Source organism: Tenrec ecaudatus, chromosome 10, assembly GCF_050624435.1.
Source record: "Tenrec ecaudatus isolate mTenEca1 chromosome 10, mTenEca1.hap1, whole genome shotgun sequence".
Taxonomy (NCBI): domain Eukaryota; kingdom Metazoa; phylum Chordata; class Mammalia; order Afrosoricida; family Tenrecidae; genus Tenrec; species Tenrec ecaudatus.
Window position 1 is genome coordinate 3,862,543 of NC_134539.1, and position 27,095 is coordinate 3,889,637.

General features: G+C 61.6%; 1 protein-coding gene across 2 annotated transcripts in view; it reads left to right on the top strand.

Annotated features, from left to right (window-relative positions):
* KANK1 (KN motif and ankyrin repeat domains 1) overlaps nt 1–22,822 on the top strand; it is a 77,461-nt gene extending 54,639 nt beyond the window's left edge. The window contains exons 1-11 of one of the 2 annotated variants that reach the window (XM_075559863.1): nt 2,038–2,115; nt 4,455–7,094; nt 12,104–12,295; nt 13,730–13,841; nt 15,009–15,203; nt 16,254–16,341; nt 17,103–17,322; nt 18,306–18,448; nt 19,278–19,478; nt 20,717–20,815; nt 21,976–22,822. In XM_075559863.1, the coding sequence (XP_075415978.1) occupies nt 4,889–7,094; nt 12,104–12,295; nt 13,730–13,841; nt 15,009–15,203; nt 16,254–16,341; nt 17,103–17,322; nt 18,306–18,448; nt 19,278–19,478; nt 20,717–20,815; nt 21,976–22,038 (3,519 nt within the window). In that variant the 5' untranslated portion in view covers nt 2,038–2,115; nt 4,455–4,888 and the 3' untranslated portion in view covers nt 22,039–22,822. Of the gene's footprint in view, nt 1–2,037; nt 2,116–4,454; nt 7,095–12,103; nt 12,296–13,729; nt 13,842–15,008; nt 15,204–16,253; nt 16,342–17,102; nt 17,323–18,305; nt 18,449–19,277; nt 19,479–20,716; nt 20,816–21,975 lie in introns of those variants that run through there. The other variant, XM_075559862.1, reaches the window with a different exon arrangement.
* The last annotated feature ends 4,273 nt before the right edge of the window (nt 22,823–27,095 follow it).

Below are 27,095 nucleotides of genomic sequence, written 5' to 3' on the forward strand. Positions count from 1 at the left end.
AAGTAGCTCACTAGAGGCTGGACACAGACACTCCCTGCGAGACATATCTGCTGACGGGCCACATGGCGCTACGCTGATGGAGCCAGAGCCCTGGAGCTGGAGAAGCCACGTGCAGACCCACGCCAGCACTGAGATGCTCCCACTGCCACTGGATCCACAAGACTCTCTACCCACTGGCCTGTGGTCTCCCTGCATTTGGCACCATTGCATGTATTACCTGAGTCTGAAGAGGACTTCATAGACTGGTATTGGACATGTGGACTAATACCGGACTTATGGACTTGATCTGGACGGGGCTGGGATGTTTTCTTCATACACAATTACTCTTTATTTAAAGCTCTTTCTTTTATGAGTCTCTCTGGATTTGTTTCTCTAGTCTACCCGGACTAACACACTGTGAGAATTCCTAACGGGAAGTGAGCACCTGGGGTCGGGTAAAGTGTCACCAGAGAGCCATACACAGTACAGAGCTGACACGAACCTGCAGCGAGTAACAGGCACAGCCAATCGAGGTGTGTCGTGTGTGTGTGTGTGTTTGTGTGTGTCTGTGTAGTGCACGTAGAAAGCAGGAGATGGGAAATGATTGCACTCTCTCTCCGTGTCCTTGTTAAGTATCGCGTTAGGTCCCGCTCACAGAGGACCACATGCCACAGAACGCAGGACCGCGTGGTCCTGTGCCATCCTCACACGTGTCCCTCTGTCCCAGCCCATGGCTGTAGCCGCTGGTCCGCCCACCTCGCTCAGGGTCATTGCGTGTCCCACTGCCCTCTGCTCTCTGATGTAGCCGTGGGCAGGGCTCCTCTGTGCCGGACACCGATGTTTCTCGCCGAGAGCACACCTCACCTCTTCTGCTGAGGCTGGAACTTGGGGTCCTGGGGGCTCGGGCCCCTCCACCGGCGTAGCGGTGCCTCTGTTGCAAGCAGTGCCATGGGGCAGTGAACCTCCCCTGGTGAACTTCAAACCCGGCTGGTGCCCAGTTTTTAAGCCCAGAGTTCACTTGGGGATAAGGCAGTGTGACCCAAACCTTCTCGGGGGGTTTTCTGGGGCTGAACCTCAGAAAGCAGCAAAGAGAGGGCCGCCACAGTTTGGCTATTAACTGGGTTGCGTTTCTTCAGGCCCCAAATGCTAAAGGGGTAGCCGGGCAGCTCGTGTTCCAACGGCTTTGGCAGGGGAGACGGGGAAGTGAACACTTGTCCTTGCAGTTGAAAATGCTCAAACTGCCCTGCGGGGTATGGGTGGGGCGTGCGTAGCTGTGAAGAACCCCAGGGAAGCCCATCCAAGGGGTTCACACTAGATTGTCCGCCCGGGGACTCCTGTTGTATCTTCTCTGGAAGGTTCTGGCTGCTCAGTCGCAAGGTCAACAGTTCAAAACCACCAGCCGCTCCTCAGAAGGAGGAAGAGGCTCGCTACTCCTGTGAAGATCGACAGTCTGGGAAGCCCACAGGGCGGTCCTCCCCTGTCCTATGGGGTCGCTGTGAGCCGGCACAGCCTCATGGCAGTGAGGGGTTTGGGGATGGGTTTTGAACACGCTTTTCTGTTCTTAAACAAGCGTGTGCTGGGTTCAAGTCTGTCTTGGGCAGGGTTTCTGGGTGGGGGAGGGGGTCTGGTTTGACATGGCAGAGAGAAGGGCACACTCCGCCGCGGCACGGCTGGCTTGCTAAGGGCGTGCTGCGCGTGATGTGGGGCCTCGGGAGGCCCCTTGTAGCCCGGTGTTCTTGGCTGCCGTCCCATGGCGCCCTCTCAGGACCCGCGGAACACTGGGGTCGATTGTGCCTCTCACTGAGCTTCCTGAGGTGACCGACTACCGCGGGAACACGGAGCCTTTCATGAAGTGGCTGGCACAGGAGAGACAGGGCCTCTCTGTGGCCGTGTTTAACTCCTGGCACGGGCGCCTGGGCACACACGCGCTTTCAAAAGGGCCTGGTTTCCTGTTTTCATTAAGCAAACAGGGCAAGCGGACCAGCTGAGTGTGGGGGGCGGGGCCACCCCAGCCGCCGGCCGCCTCCATTGGCGAGTGCTCGGCCTATGGTGCTCTGGGGGGCCTGGCCGGCCCACTCCACAGAGCGCCACCTTCTCTGTGGGGAGGCCCAGCCAGCAGCAGGGCCCTCTGGCTAGGTGAGTGGCTGTGTGGGCTCCTGCAGGGGCGGCCGGGCTGGTGGGCGCGCCGGCGGGCGGGTGGAATGGTGCAGGGCCTTGGCCCCGCCACCCCAATACCTCTAGAGCCCGGAAGAAAGGCTGTGTGAGGCGCTCCTGTCCAGAGACCCGGCTGGGTCCCCAGGCGGCCGCGTTATAGACTTGCTTGCGGGCTAGCAAACCCAGAGAGCCTTGCTTGGCGCCCCAGCCGGCTGCCTCTGGCTGACTCCGGAGCCTGCAGTTTCTCGTTGGTTATGGAATGCCGAGCAGTCCTGGGGACGGGTCTGGCTGCATGCTTTGAGTGAGTGTGTGCTCCGTGTGGAAGCCGCCTGGAGGCTGGAGCGCTGGCTTCCGGGCCGGCAGTCGTGCCAGGCTGCTTCATCTGGAGGCCAGAAGAGCCTGTCGTGGTGCAAACAGAGCCCTGTGCCCACGCGTGCGTGCATGCGTGCTTCAGACTCGAGATCCGCAGCGCCGTTGCCAACGACAGGAGCCCCCTTGGTGCAGTGGCTGCACGGGTGGGCCGCTAACCTGGAGGGTCAGCGGTTCTCTCCTCGGGCTAAAGACGGGGCTGTGTCCTTCTCACGTCTAGTTAGTCTCGGAGACGCACGGGGCGGTTCTTCCCGGCTCTCCGCGGCCGCTGTGAATGGAACGGTTTGCTTTGGGGAGGATGCGCGGCCCCTTCTACAGGTGGCCCCTGCCACCTTTCAGTAGTGCTTGCCCAGCATCGGAAGGGAAAGCCCGTGAGTCGAGGCAGCAGATAAAGTATTGTGTAAAACGTTCAGCAGGGAAGGGGGCTGGAGGGCAGACAAAGCTACAGCCCTGAGGAGCCCCAGCAGGTGGGTTTAAATACCACGGATAAAAGGGGGCAGGGCCACACGCGCTCACATTCTCCTGTCTGGAGCTCTGAAATGCGTAGGTCACGTTGATGAGACTCTCCGGGTCTGACGCAGACGGCCTTGCGGTTTCGGTCTGCAGAGATGCAGCTCGGGTCGGCAGCAAGGGTGTTTCCTCCATATAAGGCTTGCTTTCACCCTCGGCGGCAGCCTCTCCAAAGCAGCATGGCCCCGAGGTCCGGTCCGGCTGACACTCTTTGCATCCTCCCTTGCCTCTGGGTGGGCTCCTTAACACACCCAGACGAAGGCCTGTCTGTCATGTGACGGAGAATGTTTATGTGTAAAAGCCATCCAAGCAGGAGAAACCCTTCTTTGTTTGTCCCTCTTGAGCTCGGGGAGCTTTGGGGTGGCAGCAGAGACCCTGAGGCAGGCCAGCACAGGTGGAGGGGCATCTGTCCGTGTGAACTAAATCTCTCCCTGGTGGTGAATGGCTCTGCGTCAGGCCAGCGGCGCACAGCCAGGAGCAGCCCCGAGGGAGAAAGGCTGGGCTTTCCTCTCCCGTGAACAGTTAGAGCCTCGGAAACCCGCAGGGGTCACTGGGAGTCAACATCGACTGCCCGCCCGGGAGTCCTTGGTGTGCAGGCATGGGGGGGCGCCGGCATGCCTTTAGCAAGACCCAGGGGCTGCAGTCCTTCCCACCCAGGCCCACCGTCCACCAGTCTGTGATTCCAAGACTTAAAGAAACCCTCGCTGCCTTCCAGTCGATGCTGGCTCACAGCGACCCTGTAGGAGAGGGTAGACATGCCCCTGTGGGGTTCCCAGACTAACTCTTCACATCGTGGCTGCAGCCACGGGCTCAGGCCTGGGGGCCGTGGTGAAGATGGTGCAGGACCAGGCAGTGTTTCCTTCTGGTGTGCCTGGGGCTGCTGTGGGTCAGAACCGACCCGATGGCGCCTAGCCACACCACGGCAACTCCGGGAGCAGGAAGCCTCATTGTTCTCCCTGGAGCGGCTGGTGGTTTCGAAGTGCTGACCTTGCGGTTGCACAGCGCGGACCCGCTGCACCAGCTCTTACAGTGTGCACTAGCAGCCTTCGCGCCCACTGTCCACATCCAGGGGACACAGCGGCCAGCAAACACCAGCGTGTGTTGGAAACACGCTCTCGGGATCTGTGTAGAATCTGTTCTGGAAGAAAGGGCGCTGGCGAGGGTTCCTGCTGCGATCGGCTCCCGCAGGTGCTGCCTCCTGCCGTGATGGGACGCACCTGGAGGGCGGGTGGGTTGAGTGCACGTCTGCTCTGTTTGCTCCGCAAGACTCAAGCACAGAGAGGCCCGCCGGGCTGCTCAGGCCAGGCCAGCTGGCCACACGGCCGCCACACAAGCGTTAGCCTGTTTGTGTGTATATGTGTGTGTGTGTGAGAGAGAGAGAGAGAGAGAGAGAGAGATGATGTAGTTTTCTAATGCCCTCCCTTTCCCTTTCTCTCTGTTAGGAAAAGCGGGCAGCGTTCTGAACGGAGGCCATGACACGGACCAGAGGGACCCTTACTCAGTGGAGACCCCCTATGGGTACCAGCTAGACCTGGACTTCCTCAAGTACGTGGACGACATTCAGAAGGGGCACACTGTCAGGAAGGTGACCATCCAGAAGCGGCACAAGCCCGTGGCCCCATGCCCGGAAGCCAGGGCCGCGCCTGGCCAGCAAGGCTGCTGGCCCTCCACGGAGTCCCTCTCCACCTCCAGCAGTGACAGCCGCCACTGCCTCAGCTTCCTCCCAGCCAGCAGCCACGTGACCTCCACCCCAGTCTCCCGGCCAACCGCGCCGCTGGAGCCCGCTTCCGCCTTCCTAGCCGTCCCGGATAGCCGGCACCCACCGCCCCCCTCACCCCAGCTCCCCAGGCACAACCTACATGTCACCAGGACCCTGATGGAGACGCGGAGAAGGTTGGAGCAGGAGAGGGGCGCCCTGCAGCTGGCCCCGGGGGACCTCCGGCGGCCAAGGCTGGCCAGCTTTGGGGGCATGGGCTCCACCAGCCCCCTCCAGTCCTATGTGGGCCCTGGGAGCCACAACCCGCCGGGGCCCCAGCTTCAGAATGGTTTTCGAGGCAAGGGGGACCACGGCAGCTACCCCACGGCCTCTGCCACTGCATCCTCCGTGGGGAGCTCCCTCCGCCACAGCCCGCTGAGCTCTGGTATGTCCACGCCCGTGACCAATGTGAGCCCGCTGCACCTGCAGCACATCCGGGAGCAGATGGCCGTGGCCCTGGGACGGCTAAAGGAGCTGGAGGAGCAGGTGCGCACCATTCCCGTGCTGCAGGTGAAGATCTCGGTGCTGCAGGAGGAGAAGCGGCAGCTGGCCTCGCAGCTGAAAAGTCAGCGGGCCGCCCCACCGGCCGAGGGCCTGCGCCCAAGGTCCCACAGCGCCGGCAACGCATGCCAGCTGCCGCAGCTGGCCCAGGCCCGGCAGCGCCGGGGCAGCGAGCTGTACATCGCGGATGAGGAGCTAGAGAGCGTGGAGCAGAGCTCGCAGAGGCTGAAGGAGTTCCGGCAGCTCACGGCTGACATGCGGGCCCTAGAGCAGAAGATCCAGGACAGCAGCTATGAGCCCACCCCGGGGCCCCCCGACTGCCGGTCGGTGGCGGTGGGCGCCAACGAGAGCTTGGACGACGTCGTGGTCTACCGCCGGGACGCCATGTCCCGCAAGGACGCGGCGGTGGGGACGGCCCCCGAGAGGAGGCACTGCGGGGTGGGCGTGAGCGAGGCCATGCTGGGAGTGACCACGGAGGCCGAGCAGGAGATCGAGCTCCAGCAGCAGGCGATCGACGCCCTCAAGGAGAAGATCTACCGTCTGGAGGTGCAGCTGCGTGAGGCCACCCACGACCGGGAGATGACCAGGCTGAAGCAGGAGCTGCAGGCTGCCGGCTCCCGGAAAAAGGTGGACAAGGCCACCATGGCCCAGCCGCTGGTCTGCAGCCGAATGGTGGAGGCCGTGGTGCCCACTCAGGACCAGACAGTGGGCAACCACGTGGACATGGCTGACTCCTGCGTGGGCTCTGCCGTGGAGACGCGCAGCGCCGGGGTCTCTTGCCAGCCCGACACGTGCAGCGTGTCCGTGGGGCCCGAGCAGCCCATGAGCCGGTGGGTGGTCAGGGAGCGGGTAGACACGCTCGACCAGTGTACCGGGCGGTCTGCAGTGATGTGCAGCAAGGGTGTGGACGCGCGTGTCAGTGTCTGCGAGATGGGCAGCAACACGGAGGAGTCCGTGAGCAACCTGAGCCTCCTCCAGACTCACCTGAGCCTCCCCGACGTGCGGTCTGTCGGCTGTGGGGACTGCTCTGTGGACGTGACCGTCAGCCCGCAGAAGGCATGTGTCTCCCGGGGCGTGAGCACGGAGGTCGTTGGCCTGGCCGAGGCCGGTGTCCTGGCGGTGCCCCTCACTGCCAGTCAGCACACCAACACAGCTTGGGCACAGGAAGAGCGCAGCACCAACACTGAGACGGCCATCCTGGTGGAGTCAGGCACCAACACGTGCCTCCGCACCTCGGACAAGCAGACCAGCACGGGAACCGTGGCCATGCGGACAGTGGCCGTGGGGGAGGGCCGCGTACGGGACATCGGCGCCCCCCCCAAGACGCGGTCCATCGGGGTAGGAACATGGCTTTCTGGCCATGCTGGCTTCGACAAGCCATCGGCCGTGAAGACCAAAGACTCAGGCGTGGGGCAGGTCAGCATTCACGACCACTACCTGGTCGGGCTGAGGATGAGGAGCATCGCCTGTGGGCCCCCCCAGGTGACCCCGGGGCTGACCAGCAGCCGCAGGAGTGTTGGTGTTGGAGACGGGCCCGTTGCTGAGTTCCTGGAGGCTCCCCCAGTCCAGGCGCACCCTGGAATGGTGGCCGGCTTAGACCACTACATTGAGCAGGTCCAGAAGCTACTGGCCGAGCAGCAGACACTGCTGGCAGAGAACTACAGTGAGCTGGCGGATGCCTTCGGGGAGCCCGGCTCGCAGATGGGCTCCCTCAACTCCCAGCTCCTCAGCACTCTCTCCTCCATCAGCTCCGTCATGGAGTCGGCCCGCTCCGAGGAGCTGAGGGGCGCCGGCTACCAGAAGGTCGGCCTGGGCAAAGTCAGAGGTAGGTCAGACACCGAGGGGCCCCGGGCCGGGCGTGGTGGGACACAGACATTTCCTCCCTACAGACCGCTGCAACCCTCCCTGCGGCCCAGGAGAAACCTCCAGCAGGGCCAGGGCCAGGGCTGGCATGAAACCCACCAGCAGCAGCTCCTGGGATCATTGTTGGCATGAGCTGAGGGCTGGGGCGGGAGGAAGCCCCGGCAGCGGCTGCTGGGCTGGGCTGGGCGGCCCAGAGGCTGCCTCCACCTGCCGATTTGGGAGGATCCGGTTCTCTACCTTCCTGTGACCCTCAGGGCCTGCCTAGCAAAAAGAAACCCCCTCCACCAGTCCCACGGTCCCGTCGGGTGATGCTGTCTCGGCTCTGCCTTGCAGGGCAGTGGGGAACACTCTCCTGGCCCCCAGGGGTTTCCAAGGCTGCCCGTCTCTATGGGAACAGACTGCCACAGTGCTCTCCTGCAGAGTGGCTGGTGGGATCGAAGCCCCTAACCTTTCCCCTCCCAGCCTGGCCCTTCCCCACCACTGCACCCCAGGGCACCCCAGATTCTAGACTGGAGAGAGACTGACCCGCTGCTGTCGAGTCCATGCGACTCAGCACCCCCACCACACAGAGCAGAACCGCCCCTTTCTCCCATGGACCAGCTGCTGGTGTCAGACTGAGGGCCTTGCGGTCTGCAGCCCGGAGCATCCCCACTGCACCTCCAGGGACTCCTTTGGAGAGATGAGATGGCATGAACACTCCATCTGTGTGGTCACTGCTGGGCAGGACAGCCAGTTGCCCTCCAGCAGGCACCATGGAGGGTTCCCAAGGCTGTGCCCGCTGGACAGAAGCAGACCACCACGACCGCCCGTGGAGTCTGAGCCACTGACCTTTCTGATAGCACTGTACCCTGGACCTCCCGTGTGCACTGTCCCTGCTGTGAGTCAAGTGTCTCAAAATGAGCGTTCCTGGTGGGCACACCCGGGCACTGGTGATGCCGCTGTCACTGCCTCCGGGGCTCAGGCAGAGATGTGGGCTCTCGGGACAGGGGCGGTCATCAGACAGGACACAGGCCTGTCCCCAGGGCGCTCACATGCGAGGTGGGAGCACAGGCTATACGTGCCACAGAAGGGTAACCCCAAAACTCAAGGAGAATAACAAAGCCGAGACCTTCGCGATCAAAGAGAAAGCCGCACGCAGATGGGGGAAAGCAGGCCCATTTCCAATGGACCCAAAGGGGGTGAGGTGGGCCGACTCCATCCGCGTCCACCGGTTTTCCCAGGGCCCTTGGTGGCTGCTGTGGGTCACTCTGCTTCGAGGTAACCCGCGTGCAAGAAGACCGCACTTTGCCTGTGCCTCCACCCCTGACAGGACACCAACGCAGGACTGTCACGCTGAGTGCTCAGCGTCCACAGCGTGGGGGCACCTCGGCCAGCACTGTTGCTGTGGGGAACCATCAGGTGTCTGCTGGCCAGTGACCCGCTGTAGGTCACCAGGCTCTTCTTCCTGGTCTTCATCGGGAAGCACTGCCGGAACCTACCCTCCACAGGGGACCCTGCTGGTGTTTGACCAGCCGCCGGGGTCGGACACGGCGTGGGGGAGCTTTGATATGTGGCTGTGTCTGCCGGCAAGGGACTCTCCCTGGGTGAACTCCCCTGGTGTCCTGTCCTATCCTGTTATCCAGAACGGGAGCCAGGCCCTCCCGGGCTCCCGAAGTCACCCTCTGTCCATGTCACGCGTACGTGGACCTGCCAGCAGCTCCATTCCGTGGCTCCCGGCCCTGCCATCTGAGTGGCGGCGGCAATGACTCAGCAAGTATGGCTTCTTTTGTTCATGTGCTCAGAGCTGTTAGCTGCAGGATGGAGAACCCCGCCTGTGAAACACCCCCACCCCCCCAACACCATTCCACTGCTATGGGTAAGGTCTTCCATGGCTCCTTCCTCAGAGGCAGGCAGCTTCTTCCTCCTTGGTCAGGAGGCTCTGCTGAAACCAGTTCCCTTTGGGGCACCCTGCTGGCATCTGACATGCGCATCAGCCACCGAGGTAGGACCCACCGATAGACGAGGGGCGGGCATGAAAATAGGAAGACCCTCGGGAGGTGGCCGCACAGCAGACTCAAGCAGCGGTGGCAAGGAGACGGCACAGAACTCCTGGAGGCCACCTTACATACGTGTGGTCATCTATGCGTGCGTTTGTGGGCAAAGGGAAGCAGAAGACCATGGTTTTTGCTCACAAACTTCTGAGAGCGCCCATGCACACCCCCACCCCACTGTGCAGCCTGTGAAGTCCGTATGTAACTGCATCAGCTGAAAACTAAAAACCCAAAGCCCACTGCCATCCAGAGCAGTCGGTCACGCGCGGCCGTACGGGGCAGAGTAGAACTGCCCAGATGGCCTGCTGCCCCATCCTCTCCAGGGCTGGCTGGTGCGTGTGAACTGCGGGTCTCCGGACAGCTAGCACGTTCACCACCACACCACCACACAGCTCCCCAAGCCGCACCCACACCCACCTCGTCGATTCCGACGCACCCCCACCCTCTACGGCACTGTTCTCAACCTTCCTAATGCCACGACCCTTTAACACAGGTCCTCATGTGGTGGTGAGTCACCCACATGGTGGGCGTGTCTGCATGTGGGCGGACCCACCTGGAGACAGAGGAGCGGTGTCTTGGTTCCTAAGACCATCGGAAATATGGTCTTGGACAACCCCTATGAAAGGGTCGTTCGACCCCCAAAGGGCCCGGGACCCCCAGGCTGAGAGCCACTGCTCTGCAGGGATCCCGAGTCGGCAAGCCTTTGTGGGAGCGGGCAGCCTCATCTTTTTCCCTCAGCACAGCCACTGGGCCTGAACCTCCAACCTGACGGGCACCGCACTGCCACGGCTCATAGAAACCGTTCGCACCGAGTCCCGTGGTCCTAAACCGTGCAGGATGGACTCAAACAAGCCCGCGGGGTCCGTTCCCCACACACCCAAGCCTCCGTTCTCCCTGAAGCACATGGGTGGGGAACGCACCAGACCAAAATAGACTGTTTTCTGTCTCCTGAGGTTTCCTCTTTCAACTCTGAATTCCTGGCAGTTTTTAGCAACTTGGGGAGGGGGTGGGGGTGGGGATAGGAATGGAGTGCAGGACGTTGACATAAGGACGAGAAACTGGTGCTCCTGGCAGCTGGTGTGTGGGTTTGGGCCTTCCAGAATCCCAGGCGCCCAGTGGGCGTGCAGTGGGGTCATCTGAGAGTGACCAGGATTAAAGTGGCACGCAGGCCACAGTGGACTCTGTTGGCATCGCTTCCTCCGCTGCTGCAGACCGGGGTGTCAGGTGGGAGTTGAGGGCCCAGGTGTCCCCCTCGGGCTCCTCCCACCGCCCCAGCCGAGGGTTCTGTGTGTCTCCTGGTGTGACTTGGGGAGGGACAGTGTGCGTGTCTGACAAGTTCTGTTTCCGTGAGTCTGGCACCCCTCACCCCCAACAAGTGTCCACCTAGCTCCTCAGCTAAGACGCGCGGGACGCAAGGTCATGCTCAGGAGTGGCTGGGGGTGGGGTTCTCACCCTCCTCTGGGGAGTCCCGGTTCGAATCCCAGCCACCACTCTGCACACACAGACACCTCTCCTCTGACGGGCAGGGTCTCCCGCGGCTGCAGTGTTGAACGGGGTCAGCGGAGCTTCCAGACTCAGGTGGACTAGGAAAAGAGGTGCGGGGAGCTGCTTTTTGGAACCCAGACATTGAAAGCCCCCTGGATGGATGGCCGGGGTCTATTTGGAGGACAGTGTAGTGTGTACACGCCATGGGGCAGCTCTGCTCCATCCTGTGGGGCCATTCGAGTCAGAGGGCTGGGAGTGTGGTGGTGCACAGGTTAACCCACCCGGCCACTCTGCCATAAAGACCTGCCAACCTGCTTCCGTATGGACTCCCCCAGGGGCCCTGAGGGGGCTGTCCTGCAGTGTCCGGGGCGGGGGGCAGAATCAGCTCCTTGGCGAGTGCACGTGACCTGTGATGACCCCAGATGGTCCAGACGCTCCTGGGCACGTAACCAGGAGGCAGAGGTTCAAGTGTGTCAGGTGGCTCGAGGAAAGGCCTGGTGACTATCTTCCAGAAGACCGTGTGTTGGGGTGCAGCGAGTCGGGGTCAGCCTTGCTGCAGATGCTTGAGTGTGTTGTTTTCTTATGGGGACAGCGAGTGTCCGGGCCGCTCTTCTGGGCCGGGCCTTGGAAGGGTGTGTGATTAGCATCTGGCCCCACCCCACTGGGGCATGGTAATGTCTGAAGGAAAACCCACTCTTCACAAGACGGTCAACAGCTGCCTGCCGCGTCCCAGTCAAAGGGCAGGATCTTTATGTGAGCACAGCCTCCTCTCTCTGCCGAGGCGCAACTGGTGGCTCGGAACCACTGACTTTGTGGGTAGAAACCCGGCGAGTAGCCCGCCCGTGGCACTGTGGGGGAGAGGTGGCGCTCCGGGGTTCAGTTCTGCTGGGGTACCCCTAGGGGCGCTCTGCATGGTCTCCGGCTCCTCTGTGTGATGTCAGCAGCTGTGAGTAAGAGGCCTTGGAGCCTGGTAGTGTAGGGGCTACATGCTGGGCTGCGGTCCACAAGGTCAGCAGTTCGAAACCACCAGCCCAAGTCCAGGCTTTCTACTCCCGTCCAGAGTCACAGCCTCGGAAACCCACAGGGACAGTTCTACCCTGTCCTACAGGGTCGCCGTTAGTCGGCATCGACTTGATGGGGGTTTGGGAGAGAGGGGCACTAGAAAGAAAGGATGGGAAAGGGGAGGCGGCAGCATCTGGCAGACCGTGCCCCCACGGGAACCAGCTGAGCACCCAGGCGGGCCTGGTGGGTCTGACCATCCTGCCGCAGCTGGGGAGGGGGCCCTTGGGCAAGCGGCAAGTTTGCTGGAATCTTCTGAGGAACCCATCAGCTGGCTTGGCTGGTCCTGGCACCACAGACGGGGCCGCCTGCTGGGGGCCTTGGAGACCCCTGTGGGGCTGTGGGGTTGCTGAGGGTCGGAGCCCCAGCCTGCTAACACCCATGTCCTTCCTGACAGAAAGCAGCCTGGAGGTTGGAGCCCCAACCCCGGGGCTGAGGAGCCAGGCCCCCCTGCTGGAGGAGGCGGGGGTGGAGGCAGGGGCCACAGAAGGGACGCCCAGTGGTGACGGCCAGGGTGACTTCATCCCTCCCGAGAGCGGCCTGTGCCCCGTGAACCTGACAGACGACCAGATTGCCGCCGGCCTCTACGGTAACCAACGGCTTCCGTCTGTAGCTTTTGATGACCGCCCGCCCCCCCCCCCAGCTTGTTTTGAAACCTCCTGGTGGGTCGACCTGAAGATAGACGTCAGGGGGCTGGGGAGGAAGGTCTTCAGTGTCAGTGTCCGTGACTTCCCCTCACCTCCCGTGCACTCGGACACCTGGGTTCAATTCCCGGCCATGCCCCTCGTACACAGCCACCTCCCGTCGGCCGACAGGTCGCATTGGAGCTTCTCAGCTCCCAAACTCATCTGTCTTCCAGCTCCTTTTCAGAAACAAGACGTAGTGTGCCCCCCCCAACTAAACACTTTGACCCAGAGCCCATCACCAAGGATAGAGTGTAGGTAGCTCAGCCCCACCCCAAACCAACCATGGTGTCAGCACATGGTCGCCCCCCCCCCCTTTCAAACACCCTTTGTGAAACTGATCCAGACGGTGACAGACCTAGAAAGAAAGGCTTGGCCAGGGGAGACCCCACAGACGGCAGTATTGTGTGTGTGTGTGTGGGGGGTGACATCAGTCAGCCGGGGGCCGTCTCCATAGCAGCTAACAGCAGGGGAACACACCTGGAAATTGCTCGTTAGTATTTAAAGCTTCCAGGCAGGCGCCAGAACCCAAACAGACCCCACCTCTCGAGTTGATGCCGGCGACTTGCCGCCATCCCACAGGACAGCGTAGAACCAACAGCCCCTGTGGCTTCCCGAGACTGTCGCTCTTTAAGGGAGTACAAAGTGCCATCTTTCTCCTGAAGAGCTGCCGACCCTGTGGGTAGCCCGGAGCGTCGCCACTGCTCCACCGGGGCTCCTGTCTGGTCGTCCATCTCTGGCACGGTGTGTGCAGGCCCGAGTCCCTGGTCCTCTTAACTGAAGAAGTACACCAGTCATCTCAGCCTTTGTACCCCAGTGGCTTCCGAGGGTCCAGTGAGATTTGCGGGGCCCTCGTGGTGCAGTGGGCTGAGCGTGGGCCTCAGCACAGGGCAGCAGTTGGGACCCACCAGCCGCTGCTCCAGGGCAAGGTGAGGCCGTCTGATTGAGGGCCTGAGAAGCCCCTCCTTGCTCAGTGAGTGTTGGGGACGTTGAACATACTGCACTGCCCTGCTCAACTGTCCCAGGGGACTGGTGGGCATTCCCATCTTCAGGAATTATCTTCTGGGTACCACGCCCTCTTTCTGTGGATCTGGAGCCAGCTCCTCGGCGCAGACCTGCCGGGAGCGGTGGGTGGAGATGCAGTGCAGGTGAAGGTGTAACTTGTGTGGGCTTGTTGGGTGCCATGGAGACCTGCTGACGGTGGAACAGCCCCATGGGCATCTCAGTGCTGCCCGCGGGACCAGGGAGGTGGTTAGACGGCCACCGAGCACTTGACCGCGGGCTGCCAGGGCTCCCAGGCACGGGTGCGAGGCCCGTCATCTCCGTGGGCTTTCCCACAGCACACACCGCTGCCAGCGAGGCCACGCTCAAGTCCATCATGAAGAAGCGGGGCGGGAGCAGAGACGCCAACGGCACCAAGAAGAACCTCCAGTTTGTCGGCATCAATGGCGGGTAAGCAGAGTGGGGTGCTGGGGGCCTCCTCAGCCGCCTGGGGGGCTTTTACGGAAAGAGCCCCTCCTCAGGGCCGTCGCCTCCCCCCGCCAGGCCAGGCCAGGCCAGCAGTGGGTGTCCTGGGCTGAGTTGGAGGTTGACATTTGGCTCCATCAGCCCTCATCGCCCCCACTTCCCTTATTACAGAAGTGGGGTTCACCGAGCTTGCCACCAAATTGCAGGGCTTCCTCTGAGAAGAGGCACCATGCCACCCACCCCAAACCCAGTGCTGTGTTGACTTGTGGTTTGTGCCTCTTCTGCCAGTTAGTCTAAAGAGTCCCCACTGGGAAGCTGACTGCAGGGTCAGCGAATTGAACCCACCTGCCACTGAGCGGAAGAAGGAGGAGGCTTTCTCTCCTGTGAGGATTTACTGCCTCAGAGAATAGCAGGGCCAGTTCTACCCTGTCCTGTCGGGTCGCTGTGGGTCAGAAAGGGCTCGATGGTGCTGGGTTTGGTTGATTGCTTTCCAGGTGGACGGTTGGGCTCGCCTGCCCTCCTTACCACTGAGTCAGAGCAAGGACTCAAGTGGCCAGTCTCCGAGCTGGCCAGGCGGGAAAGCTCCCGAGGCTGAAGGCTAAAGGTGCCCGCTTCTCAGCCCCGAAAGGTCACTGGAGATGAGGTAGCCTGGAGGTTCTGGGGGGCAGTCGGCCCTCATGATCAGTTAATCTAGGCACTGGGGGTGGGCGATTAAGGAGGCAAGACGGGAAGGCTGAAGAGGGTAGGGGGAACGAAGCTGATCCCCTGCAGACCTGGCTCCTTTGGGCTTCTTGATTCATGCTAAGCTGGGGGGCTGGGCATCATTTTGGGGGCATGCATTGTGGCACCAGTTTGCTAGCCCCCACTGTCCCCCTTAAGTAAGTCCCAGCCCATCTCAAACCTCCTGGTGTGCCACAGTGGGGCCCACGGGGTGTTCAGGGGCTGGGTTTTCAGAGACAGGCTGCCAGGCCCTTTCTGAGATCCCTCTGGATGGGCGCCCGTTCGAACGCGCCGGCCTTTAAGCAGACCTTGCCTGGACCTCCTGAGGGCCCGTCTGTTGTGACTGCTGGTGGCATCCCTGAGCTGGGTCTCGGCTCCTCTCCCCGTGTGGGCCGCCAGTTCTCCTCTCCTAAGCCTCCAGTTGTCACCTAGGTACGAGAGCACGTCCAGCGATGACTCCAGCTCAGACGAGAGCTCTTCCTCGGAGTCAGACGGCGATGCTGGTGGCCCTGCACACCCTCCTGAAGAAGAGGAGGGGGAGGAAGACCCGCGGCTCAGGCGTGCCCGGGTGGCAGCTGAGATGCAGGTTCAAGAGAGTGAATCCGAGAAGGTGGAAATCAGAGAGAGGTGTGTGGCACTGGCCTGCCTTCTCCTCCTCCCCAGGCCTTCCCACCCAGGAAGCAGGCCAAGCACTGCCTCTGTTTGGTGGCATAGCAGGTTAGGCACTGGCCTGCTAGCCACAAGGTTAATGGTTCAAACCCACCATTTGATCTAAGGGAGAAATATGAGGCTGCCTGCTCCCATAATGATGTAGAGTCTCTGGAAACCCACAGGGCAGTGATTTTTTTGTGTTGGGGCTAGCTGGTTTTTTTGTGTGTCACCTGGCCAGTGAGACCCCGCCCACACCGGCAGAGGTCAGTAGCCCTGGTTGGTAGCTCCAGTGTCATCAGATGACTCCGAATCTTGTCATTTGAGGGTTTTTGTTTTTCTCAACCATTATACTGAGTTTACCAGCCCACAGCCAGCCAATCTGGTTTTCCCCACCTTTCTGTCATGGGTGCCCCTCCAGGCGAGGGTGTGCTGGGCAGAGGGCCACTGGGACCATGTCAGGCGCTCCAGAGTCAAAAGGTAGTGTGAAGGACTTAGGACACACGAGGAGCCCTGGTGGTGTTTGGGCTGCTAACTGCAAGGTCAGCAGTTCGAAACCACCAGCCGCTCAGTGGGAGAAAGACGTAGAGTCACAGTCTCGGAAAGCCACAGTGGCAGTGAGTCTTCCACTGGTGTAGTGTTTTTCAACCTTCCTAACGCCGTGGCCCTTGAATATACAGTTCCTCAAGTTGTGGTGAAAATGATTTTCATTGCTACTTCATAACTGTCATTTTGCTACTGTCAGATGACCCCTGCAAAAAAGGGTTGTTTGACCCCCAAGGGGTGGCAACCCACAGGTTGAGAACCGCAGCTCTAGTAGAACACGGGGACCCCCACTTGCTGTTGCCAGGCGTCACAGAAGTCAACAGTGGTGACCCCAGAAGCTGCCCTGGCAACGTGCTGAGCCAGCTGAGGACCTGGGTCTCTGCCCCCAGCAGGACCTGCCCAGCTTGTTTGTCCCCTGAAGGACTGTAGAGCTGGGTATTGAAAGACCAATCATCACTCCTCTTGTCCGCCCCGCCCCCCTAGGTACGAATTAAGTGAGAAGATCCTGTCTGCGTGCCACTTACTGAAAACGAACCTCAAAGACCCCAGAGCTTTGGCCAGCAAAGACATGGTGAGTCGGATCCCGGGGCCCTGCCGGTGGGAGGTTAGGGTGCCGGGGGACCTGATGCCAGAGGGAAACCACCCGCAGGGTTTCTTAGGCTGTAGAGACAGCGGCCAGTACATTCTCACTCCCAGGGGCTGCTGGGTTGACAGTGCCCACCTTAGGGCAAGCAGCCAGGTGCTTAACCACTGTGCTGTCAGAGCTCCTTGGGGCAGGGTCCTCTCCTCTCTACATGTCTGCTGCTAGTTCCAGACCCTGGACCAGCAAGTTGGTGCCCTGCCCTTCTTTGTAATTTAGTATCTTTCTAGAGGGACCCAAGTAGGGCAGTGTACCCCGGGGCTGAAGCTGCTGTGGGCCACGTTCCGGGGGGGGGGGGGGGTGAGGCCACACAGTGTGTGACCGCGGCCTCTTTCTGAGGCCGGGCCAGCTGTCCACCCACACCTCTGCCCTCCGTGTGCTGGCAGCTGCCCCTCCTCCCGGTGGCTCTGAGAGAAGCGTGAGGACAGCGGGTTGGATATGGTGTCCACTGTCCTGTAAGTGCACAGGTCTGGGTTTCTATGTGCGTGGGCAGGAAGGAGGTCTGCCTGGTGGCACGCTGCTGACCCCACAGGCCTTCTGCAGAAGAGAGGGCAGCCCTGTGCTGTCCCATGGGGTCACTCAGAGCATGCGCGGTTTGCACAGTCGGGAGGTGGCCCCGCGTCTCCGAGGCCCCGTGGCCGGGTCCCGCTGCCGGCGCACGAGCTGACGTAGCCGCCCTGTCACTGTCGCAGCGCTTCTGCCTGAACGCCCTCCAGAACGAGTGGTTCCGCGTGTCCAGTCAGAAGTCGGCCGTCCCCGCCATGGTGGGCGACTACATCGCCGCCTTCCGGGCCGTCTCGCCCGACGTGCTCCGCCACGTCATCAACATGGCCGACGGCAACGGCAACACGGCCCTGCACTACAGCGTCTCCCACTCCAACTTCCAGATCGTCAAGCTCCTGCTGGATGCAGGTGGGGCCCGCCACCCCTTGTCTTAAAGCTCCCAAGCCCCGCCCCCTGTGGCCCTGAGCCCTGCCCTGCGGATCTGGTCCCTGAGGTCCTAGGTGAGGCCTAAGCCCCACCCCTGAGGCCCCATCCCCATCCCCAAGATCCCGAGGTCCCAGAGCCTTTCTGTGAGGGGTTAAGAAGATACAACCTACTTTCCAGAACACGGAGATCTCACCAAAATCCACACTTCTGGCCTCTGCTGGCTCTGTGGGTTAGCCCTGGGCTGCTAACCTCAAAGTCGGCAGTTCAAGCCACCACCCGCTCCACGTGAGAAAGAAGAGGCTGGCCTTGGCGCCCCTCCTTCCTAGGTTGCTGGGGTGGGCCAGGCCTCCAGGGCAGTGGCTGTGGTTGGTGGGTGGGTGGGTGTGGGTGTTTCCGGGTCGGTGAGCTGAGCAGTGACTGAGCTCTGCCCCGGGAGCAGTCACTGTTTGGCTTTAGTTCTGTTAAGAACAAACACGTATGTGCCTGTGGCCCCAGAGCCCTTTCTGAGTCACAGCGCCCTAGGACAGGGTCGAACTGCCCTCGTGGGCTTCCCAGGCTGTAGCCCTGTCCATGCATCCAAGCCCATCTTTCCCCATCCAGACTCTGAAGTCTTAATCCGACTCCCACGGACCCTGCCAGACGCGGGAACCGCCCTATGGGCTTCGGGGGCTGCCCTCCTCATGGGCACACCCTGCCAAGTCTTTGTTCCCTGGGCTGCTGGTGATTCCCACCCAGCTGATTAGCTTTCCTTACATTCCCCAGGGTGCAACCCTCATGCTATGCTTCCAGAACCTTCTAGGCTCCGCAGACAGGCTTCTGCTTCACGCTTGATGAAGCAGGGGAGAAAATCATGGGCAGTGGCCCTTCCTGTCGCCAGGTGACGTGGCGTCTCGGCCCAGTGTCCAACAGAACACGTGGGCCCTGTGGCAGCCCGCCTCACTCGGTCTCGCCGTGTTGCTTTGCAGACGTGTGTCACGTGAACCGCCAGAACAAGGCGGGCTACACCCCCATCATGCTGGCTGCGCTGGCCGCCGTGGAGGCCGAGGAGGACATGAGAGTTGTGGGGGAGCTCTTCGCCTGCGGGGATGTGAACGCCAGAGCCAGCCAGGTCAGGGGGGCAGACGGGCCTGCTTCCCTTGTCTGTGCGCTCATCTTTAACTTGTGGCGGGGCGGCCACCGTGCCCGCCAGGTCGGGGGGTGAGCTGTGGCCAGCACATTGTACATCGATCATGTCCCCCCCCCCCCCAGCCCCGCCACATCCATCCACCCTGTGAGCACATGCTGGGGGGAAGCTGCAGGCCTGCGGTGCTTGCTGGCAGGGGCTCCATCCAACTCCCACCCCAGCCTACCCACTAGAGCGCCCTAATACCAGGGGCACACTTGCCCACGTTGTAAACAGGAAGCACCTCCCCTTTGCTCCACGTTCCCTGCACGTGAGGCTGTGGATCGTGTGTGTATGTCCATCATGTCTGGCTTGCCTCTGTGCCCCGAGCCTCTGCCCGGCCCTGCATGTCTCTGCCCAGTGGGGAGCCTGTAGCCTCTGAGCGCCTCAGACTTGAGGAGCTGACTCCTTTGGAACAAATCCCCAAAACCAGCCCCCCATGTTACCAAGCAGGGGCCGCCTCGGCTTCTCTGGGCTCTGCCTTTCCCAGAAGGGGCCTGGGTTGCAGTGTTGAGGTGCTGCGCCCTGGCCCAACCCCACGCAGCCGCTTTGCCACAGGGAGTCTGCCCCCCGGCCCCTGGCCGCGTGCCCTGGGCCACCGGTAGGCGTGTGAGACCGCAGGTTGCTGGGCCTTTCTCCCTGGGCGGTCCCTTAGGCTAGTCTGCACCACCAGGGAGCTGGCGAAGCTCACAGCTCCCCAGAGCGCGGCCCACTGCACACGCCGCCCGGCCGAGCCCCTCTCGTCCTCTGACCTCCCTGTCCTCCCCGTGCACAGGCGGGACAGACGGCGCTCATGCTGGCGGTCAGCCACGGGCGCATCGACATGGTGAGGGGGCTGCTGGCCTGCGGGGCTGACGTCAACACGCAGGACGACGAGGGTTCCACCGCCCTGATGTGCGCCAGCGAGCACGGCCACGCCGAGATCGTCAAGCTGCTGCTGGCCCAGCCCGGCTGCCACGGCCACCTGGAGGACAACGTGAGCGGGGCCGGTCAGGGAGGAGCAGTGGCCACCGGGGGACAGTGTGAGCTTGGGGTGGTCAGGGAAGAACAGTGGCCACCTGGGGGACAACAGGGGCCAGGGACTCATAGGGACAGTGGAAGGTGTCACCAGGAGACACCTACCAGGCGGTCAGAGGGACGAGGTAAGCTACCACCCTGTGCCCGGGTGAGGTCTCGGCCCAGCCATCACTGAAACTCATGCGGTACCTACTGTGTGCAAACAAGTCTTTAAAAACTACTTGTCCCCCACAGCCCCGCCTGCTTCATGGAGCGTCAGAGCACAGTCACCAGGCCTTTCCTCTGAGGGGCCCCTGGGGAGACTCAACCCAGTCCCACCCCAAAAAATCCTTCAAACAGAGGGTGTCTGATGGTGCAACCAGCACCCGATGGGAGTCAACAGCCTGGGTCATCCTGGTTACGTAGGGATCGGCAATTCGAATCCTTGGGAGAAAGACTGGCTTTTGGCTCCCATGAAGAGTTTGTCTGGGGAGGCGGGGGCAGCTCTGCCTTGTGCTGTGGGGCGGCTGTGAGTCGGCATCGCCTCCATGGCCGTGCGAGAGTTAAGAGCAGTCACAGCCTGGACGGGAGTTCAGATCTGTCCACTGGACGCCAGGCCGGGTCCCACGCTGTGCTGTCATTAGGAGTGGGAGCCGCTCGTGTGACAGTCTCACGTGTTCACACCCCCGGGAACCGAGGAAGGTGGCCCGTCAGTCACTCCCACCACATCGCTCCCCAGGGGACCCGTACTGTGCACCCTGCTTCAGCCTGCGCCCATCACCGCCACCCTTGCTCCCCAACCTCCACTCCTGGCCACATCCGCTCATTATCTGCTTCCTCACCCATGTCCAGCTGGCCTCCTCTGAAAACCACTCCCTGTACCCAGAGTGGGAGGGGGACTCCCAGGTTGCTGCTGAAGACCAAAGTGTGGGCAGGGGGTGGTGAGACAGGCAGGGTAGGGGTGTGTGTGGGCACCATGGTTCTCTAGAGCAGATGGCCAGGCCTCCTGCAGTGTCCCTGGGTAGACGCCTGCCTGCCTGCAGCCTGTCTGTCGGTCCAAGGCCGAGCACATTAACCCTTTCACGCCCAGCATGTAGGAGGGGGCCAAGCAGTATGCAGACCATCCAGAGGGACTCATGGGCAGGTGGCTGCTTGATTAGCTGCCAGGGAGGGTTGGGTGGGCTGTTCTCATCCCACCCTGTCCACTCTTGCCCCCAGGACGGCAGCACAGCGCTCTCCATCGCCCTGGAAGCGGGCCACAAGGACATCGCTGTCCTCCTCTACGCCCATGTCAACTTCGCCAAAGCCCAGTCGCCGGTGAGAGCGGAGTGTTTGTGACCAGCCCCGGGGCAGGTGGGAGGGTGGGTGGGCCTTCCCCGGGAACGACAGGAGCCACTGTAGTGTTTGGCTTCTTCCTGGGTGCCATGCACTCTGGTCAGCTGTGGAACGTGCTGGCCACTGGCCCTTGAACGGGTTTGGATGAGTGCCCAAGACCCTCTGTGGGCTCTCCCCTGCATCCTGCGTCTCCACGGGGCCCATCGAGGGCACGCGGAGATGCAGGACTGAGGGCTGCGGGGGCCCCTCGCTGCCTCCCTGTCAGACCGAGGAGGCCTGACCCTGGGTTTCTGAGGCTGCGGGTCTTTATGGGAGTAGGCAGCCTTGTGTATCGCCCTTGGAGCAGCTTGTGGTTTTGAACCTCTGGCCTCGTGGTTGGCAGCCCCCACTGAAACCCACTGTGCCACCAGGCTCCCTGTGCAGGCAGCCCGCCTTGCTTGGTGGATTAGGGGTTGTATCAGCAGCCTTTCTTTCACTTTGTCTTTATTCCGCACTCCTCTCTGGTTTCCTGGACAGCGCACACTGGGCACACACTGCTGAACAGTTTCTATGGGTCCCGTTCCGTGGTGGACTTCCCGGGAGGCTTCTGTCCCCAGTCTCCTTAGAGCCACCCCTCCCCCGTTCATATACCCCCCCCCCACCTCACTTTCCCCCCTGCTGCCATCACTTTGTGGCCCCAGAGAGAGAATCCCTTCCTAGAGCGAGGTGCTGGGGCAAGTCGGCCTTACCGCTCCTTCAACTGAGGTAAGGGGGTGGGATACGGTACTTTTGGTTACGATTTAGATTACCGCAGGGCAGTAATTGGAAGGACTCACTTGGCCTAGTGGCACATCATCTGTCCTCAGTGGCACATCTGTTCTCATCGTACATCTGTCTCAGTGGCTGTGTTTGTTGATAGTGGGTTGCCAGACCTTTCTTCTGAACCCCTCTGGGTAGACTAGAACCTCCAACCTCCCAGTGTCAAGTGAACATGTTAATTATTTGTCTGCTCCACACGGGGCCCCGATGGCCCGGTGGTTACTCATTGGGCTGTTACCACCAGGTCAGCAGTCAAATCACCGACCATTTGGAGAGCGAAAGATGGCCACTCAGACTTTGCGGTGACCGACTGCCCCCCACCCCGTGTTTCCCATCCCCTCCAGAGCACCCCCCGGCTTGGCAGGAAGACGTCTCCGAGCCCCACCCACCGTGCGTCCTTTGACTGACCAGGCTCCGCGCCCACCACACCATGCTGCCACGAAGCTGCTACGTGCCCATTTGCGGTGACAGATTCTGAATGTTCCCAGCTGGCTCGAGCTCAACAGCAGGCCATGGCTGTGGCCACAGGAAGTGGCTGAGACGGCACCCATCGCCTGGGCCCCTCTGGCCGACTTCCATCTGCTTAGGACCCTCTGAAACTCGGGCCTGTGTCCCCCTCTGTGTCCACGTGTCGGGATCGTAAGCCGATGGAGCACGTCGATGTTTTGAGGTCATGCTTCCTTGCCCCCAGGTCACCGTAGTCGCACCGTCTAGTGGGCAACCTGCTGGCAGCCCTTCCCAGTGTCCCTCTCCAGGGGCTGCTCCTCTGGTCGGTGGACTGCCGGGTCCACACCGCGCTCCTGGACTGGGGTGTGAACAGAGCTGCAGCATTCAGAGGCACACAGCTCCCAAAGGCACTCTGGCAGGGCCCCCTGGCGGGTGTCGGCTGAGCCTTTGAATGTCAAGGTCTCTCCAGACAGAGGCACCACAGTATTTGCAGCCTGTCTTCCGTCAAGAAGACCGACCGGGGTCTCCGTCCCTACCCCGTCAGGGGCACCTGTATGGGGACACCGAAGGCTGGGCTGTGTTGGAAGAACTGACCCGCGGCCTCTCGGGACCCTCTTCAGGTCCCTGTCTGTATTTACGGGCCCCTCTCACCTCCCCACACACACTCGGATCCTGCCTATGTATTTAAACGTTTGAAGTGCCTTAGACTCTTGCCATATTTTCGAAATAAAATGTCACAAAGCTTTTGCCCCGGAGCCCTGCTTGGTCTCTGCCGACCAGGTTCCGGGGACTGCCATGGGCGGCCCCTGTGACTGGGACACCGTCGGCTGGTCGCGGGCGTCTGTCTTCTGGGAGCAGGACCCATCGCCGGGTGCTGCCCGTTTCCCGGCAGGCCGACATGGAGGGATTTATTGTTGGTTCGGTGCAGGGGCGCCTGGCCCCAGTTCTGTAGGCACCACACTGGGCGAGGGCTAAGCCTCAGGTGATGAGGGCAAGGGGTGGCCAGAAGGGCCCTCGGGGTCAGCTGCTGCTTGGAAGGTGGCCCTTTGTCATAATCCAGTGAAGGTGGGCTGGGGAGGGGACAGCACGAAGGCCGGAAGGCAGGTCACCAGCACGGCGATGCGGTCACCGTGGCAAAGGTGGTGTCTGGCTGCTCTTGACCCTGGTCTCTAAGAACTAACTCTTCACTGAAGCAGAGAGCCTCCCTCATCTTTTCTCTCAAGGGGCAGCTGGTTAGCCGCCTGCCAAGTAGCCATTAGGAAAGCAGCAGCTGATTGAGAGGGAGGCTGTTTGGCAGAGAAAGGGCGGGCGCCTGGCCTCTCACGATGGCAGCCTGGTCACCCTGCTCGGGGCTTGTCCTGGGTTGGAATCGGGTCGACGGCGTCTAATAGCCGTTCCTGGATGCAGGCCCTCTGCCGCACAAACCTATGAGCACTCAGCCAGTCACAGGAAGGTGGGCAGTCACCCACAACACTCCTCGCCGCCCCGGAGGATGTCCAGAAGCGCCTCCGAGACACACAGAGACCCCACAGTTTGTCATCCCCTGTGTACCTTCTTCCAGCCCCCCGAGCTCCCTCCTGTCCAGACTCTGCCAGGCCCGCTCCGCAGGCCCCCGCTGGGTGGGAGGAAGGGCAGAGCCGTCTGTGGCCAGTGGTTCAGCCACATCCTATGGTGGCGATACTCTTAAAACGCCCTTTAAATAGATCTCTGAGGTCTGCCGGCCTCCAAATTGCAGCCATGCGAACCAGAAAGGGAGCGAGCGTGTCATTAGCGGTGCCCTGGGCCAGGAAGCAGGAGGAAGGCAAGGCTGGTCCAGAAACTGCTCTTGCAGTGGAAACAAGAAGCCCCTTGGTACTCCAGGCCCGAGCCTGGTCCTGGGCGGCAGCAGGCTTGAGGTGGGGAAGGAGAACAGGCATGCAGGGCAGGGCCCCGGGAGCTGTGCTCGCATCGCCAGGAGGGACTCGGAGAAAACACCACAGAATCAAGCCAGTCTGCTTGCAGCGAGTTGTCTGGGGTGCCAGGTAGGCTCCTTCCTTAAGGTCCTCTGAGGATGTGAAGGCGGCGGGGTAGCCAATCTGCTCACAAGCTCCTGGGCAGCGTGGGTTGGGATGGCAGGTTCCTGACCGACGCCTCCTGCAAAGGAGCCCTGGTGATGCAGTGTGTTAAGCACCATCAGCTCACTGCAAGGCCAGAGGCTCAAACCCAGGTGGTCCTGGGAGTGAACCGTGATGCCGTCTGCACCCATCACGCTTTACAGTCCCCAGAGGGTCCCTGTGAGTCAGACTGGGCACCTGCCGTGGCCCGTGCGGGGACCGAATTCCCTCCTCCTACATAGAAGACCCAGGTTTGGCTCCCGCCCAGTGTACCACACACACGGCCACCACCGGGCTGTCGGGGAAGGCCAGCACGTTGCTGGGATGCTGACCAGGTGTCAGAGGAGCTTCCAGACTCGGGTTGACTCGGACAAAAGGCCTGGAAGTTGGCTTTTGAAAATCAGCCCCTGATCTCAGGATCACAGGACTGGGCGGGGGATTCTTTGGCATGCATGGGGCCACTGCCCTAGGGGCAAGTGCCCTACATGTGCGATGACACCCCGGGGTGTGCACCAGGATCCCGAGATAAGGGGTTTGGGTGTCCAGGGTGACAGAACCAGCAGGGCCCAGGCAGGCAGTGTGCTTCCCAGACTCTCCTGGCCCCACTTGGTGATAACACAGCCATGGGTCCCCTCTTTAACACGCACACGGGCACAGTGGTGCAGCCTGGAACCCATGAGCCCCAGTTCTCATATCCACACAAGCCAGGCTGCTACCTAAGTCAGGTTCAAACCCGCTAGCCACTCCTCAGGAGAAAGATGAGACTTTCTGTCCCTGTAAGAACTTAGCCTCAGAAGCCCACAGGGGATGCACTGCCCTGTCCTATAGGGGCCCTGTGAGTCGGTATTGCCTGCCAGCAATAGGGTTTTTTTGGGGGGGAGGACTTGTCACCCAAAGGCCAAACCACACCCCCTGCCACCTGGTGCATTCTTACTCTCAGCAACCCCGTCAGAGGGTCCAGAGCTGCTCTGGGAGGTTTCTGAGGCGGAAGCAGCCTCTGATCTTTCTCTATTGGTCGGCTGGTGGGTTCAAACCACTGATCTTTCCGTTCGTGGCTGCATCACAACCATGTACCATTCTCACTCCCGGGGACCCCCGTGTGCAGAGAGGAACTGCCCCAGGAGATGCGACCTTGCAGAAGCAGACAGCCAGCCCTGTCTTCTGAGGGGCCTCTGTGTGGACTTGACCCGCCGATCTTCCAGCCGGCAGTTAGCGCTTAACTGTCTGTGGCCCAGGACTCCTGGAAGAAACCTCCACGCCTGTTTGCTCCAGTCTGTGCCTCGCTGCCATTTCCAGCAAGTGTGGGGACTGCCTCTTTGCTCCCCAGCTTTAAAAGAGCCTTGCAAAGATGCCCACCACACACACGACAGGCCTCTCCTTCCACAGTACAACCACAATGCCCCAAGTGTTGACCGATCCCAGGTGCAGCCCAGTGGGCTAGAACGTGGCAGGAAGGGGTGGACTTTGGTCACTGCCGACTTGGGAGAAAATGACCCACACCTCGCTTAGAAGGGGGGCTATTCATGGGGCCCCACTGAGGCTCTCTGTTCCGGCTCACCCCTTGGGGGGTGTCTCATGAGGATACCCTGGGAACCCGCCACCCCCTGGGAGGCCAGCCCCATGCTCTGGCCTTGCCACCAGCCACAACCACAGCAGCTCCCCGGACAGTGCTCATCCGGACACGCCTGAAGCCCCACAGCGTGTCTGCATGGACACGGGGAGGGAGGCGAGCCCCAGGGCGCTGGGCAGCCACTCCATCAACCCGTCTGCAGACAAGGCTCCCTGTCAGCTCTCCAGCGGCACGGGGTGGATGGATGGAGGCCTTGGGTGGCCAGAGAGCGTTACCTGCTCTCTTGTGCGCCTTCAATCATCTGGGGGGGGGGGTGTCAATCACCACCCTGCCTCTGCGGGGTCCCCTCAGGACCCTGCTGGGCAGTCTGTGTGAGCACCAGAGACGGGCTTTCGGGCAGTTCCCACATGGCTCCCAACCCCTGCCCCTGGTGCTTTCTGTCAGATCTGCTCTCTCCAGCTCGGAGGGCTGACCCTGGGATAGGACAGAGACCTGATCCACACGGGGTCCCTCCTCAGGGATGTGGGGAGGATGCCTGTTACCCAGCATCATCCACTGCAGACGGGACTGCCTTTCTCCCATCCGTCTGTTCCTCCTTCCTAACTTCCTTCTCTACATCCTACTTCCCTCCCTTCCTTCCTCCCGCTTCCTGCCCTTCCTCATTCCCTGCCATCTTCCCGAAACGATTTCCTTCTGAACCTCCTTTTGAACGGTTTGCTTCTGAACGTACTCACCCCCAGCCCCCAGTCCCTTCCTTTCCATTTCCCTCCCCTGCAGTATTCGGGACCCACCGAGATGCACACTGGTGGTGAGCTGCTGTCGGGTGCACCCTGACTCAGCATCCCAGGTGCTCAGGCGAGACCGCAGGCTCCCAGCCGGGACCTTTCAGAAGCACACGAGCAGGCTCTCTTGCAGGGGCCTCGGGTGCATTCGGACCACTGCCCTCCAGCAGTTGGGCACTTGACCGTTTGTGCTCCCAGAGGTCACCCTGAACTACAGGGGGAGTCGCCTTCCTGGTTTGCTGGACACCTCCTTCCGATGATGGAACGGGATCCCAGGGGGAAGCCCATGAAGAAGCCAGATGCACGCCCCTCCCCCTACACACTGGCCTTCCTCTGGGGGTGGGGGTGGGCGGGGAGCTCTGTCTCTCCCTCCTGTTGGGGTCAGGTCTGTGAGCACCTGAGGTGCGAGCAGCAGCGGCAGAACGTCAGGCACATCCAGTGGTGGAGCCGGCAGCGAGGCCGATGACTGACAAGCGCTTACCAGGCCTCCTTCACCGGCCAGGGCAAGCTGCCACCTGGAGAGCACCCAACCCGTCCACCCTGGTGACCCTGCTGGTATTTCCAGTTCCTGT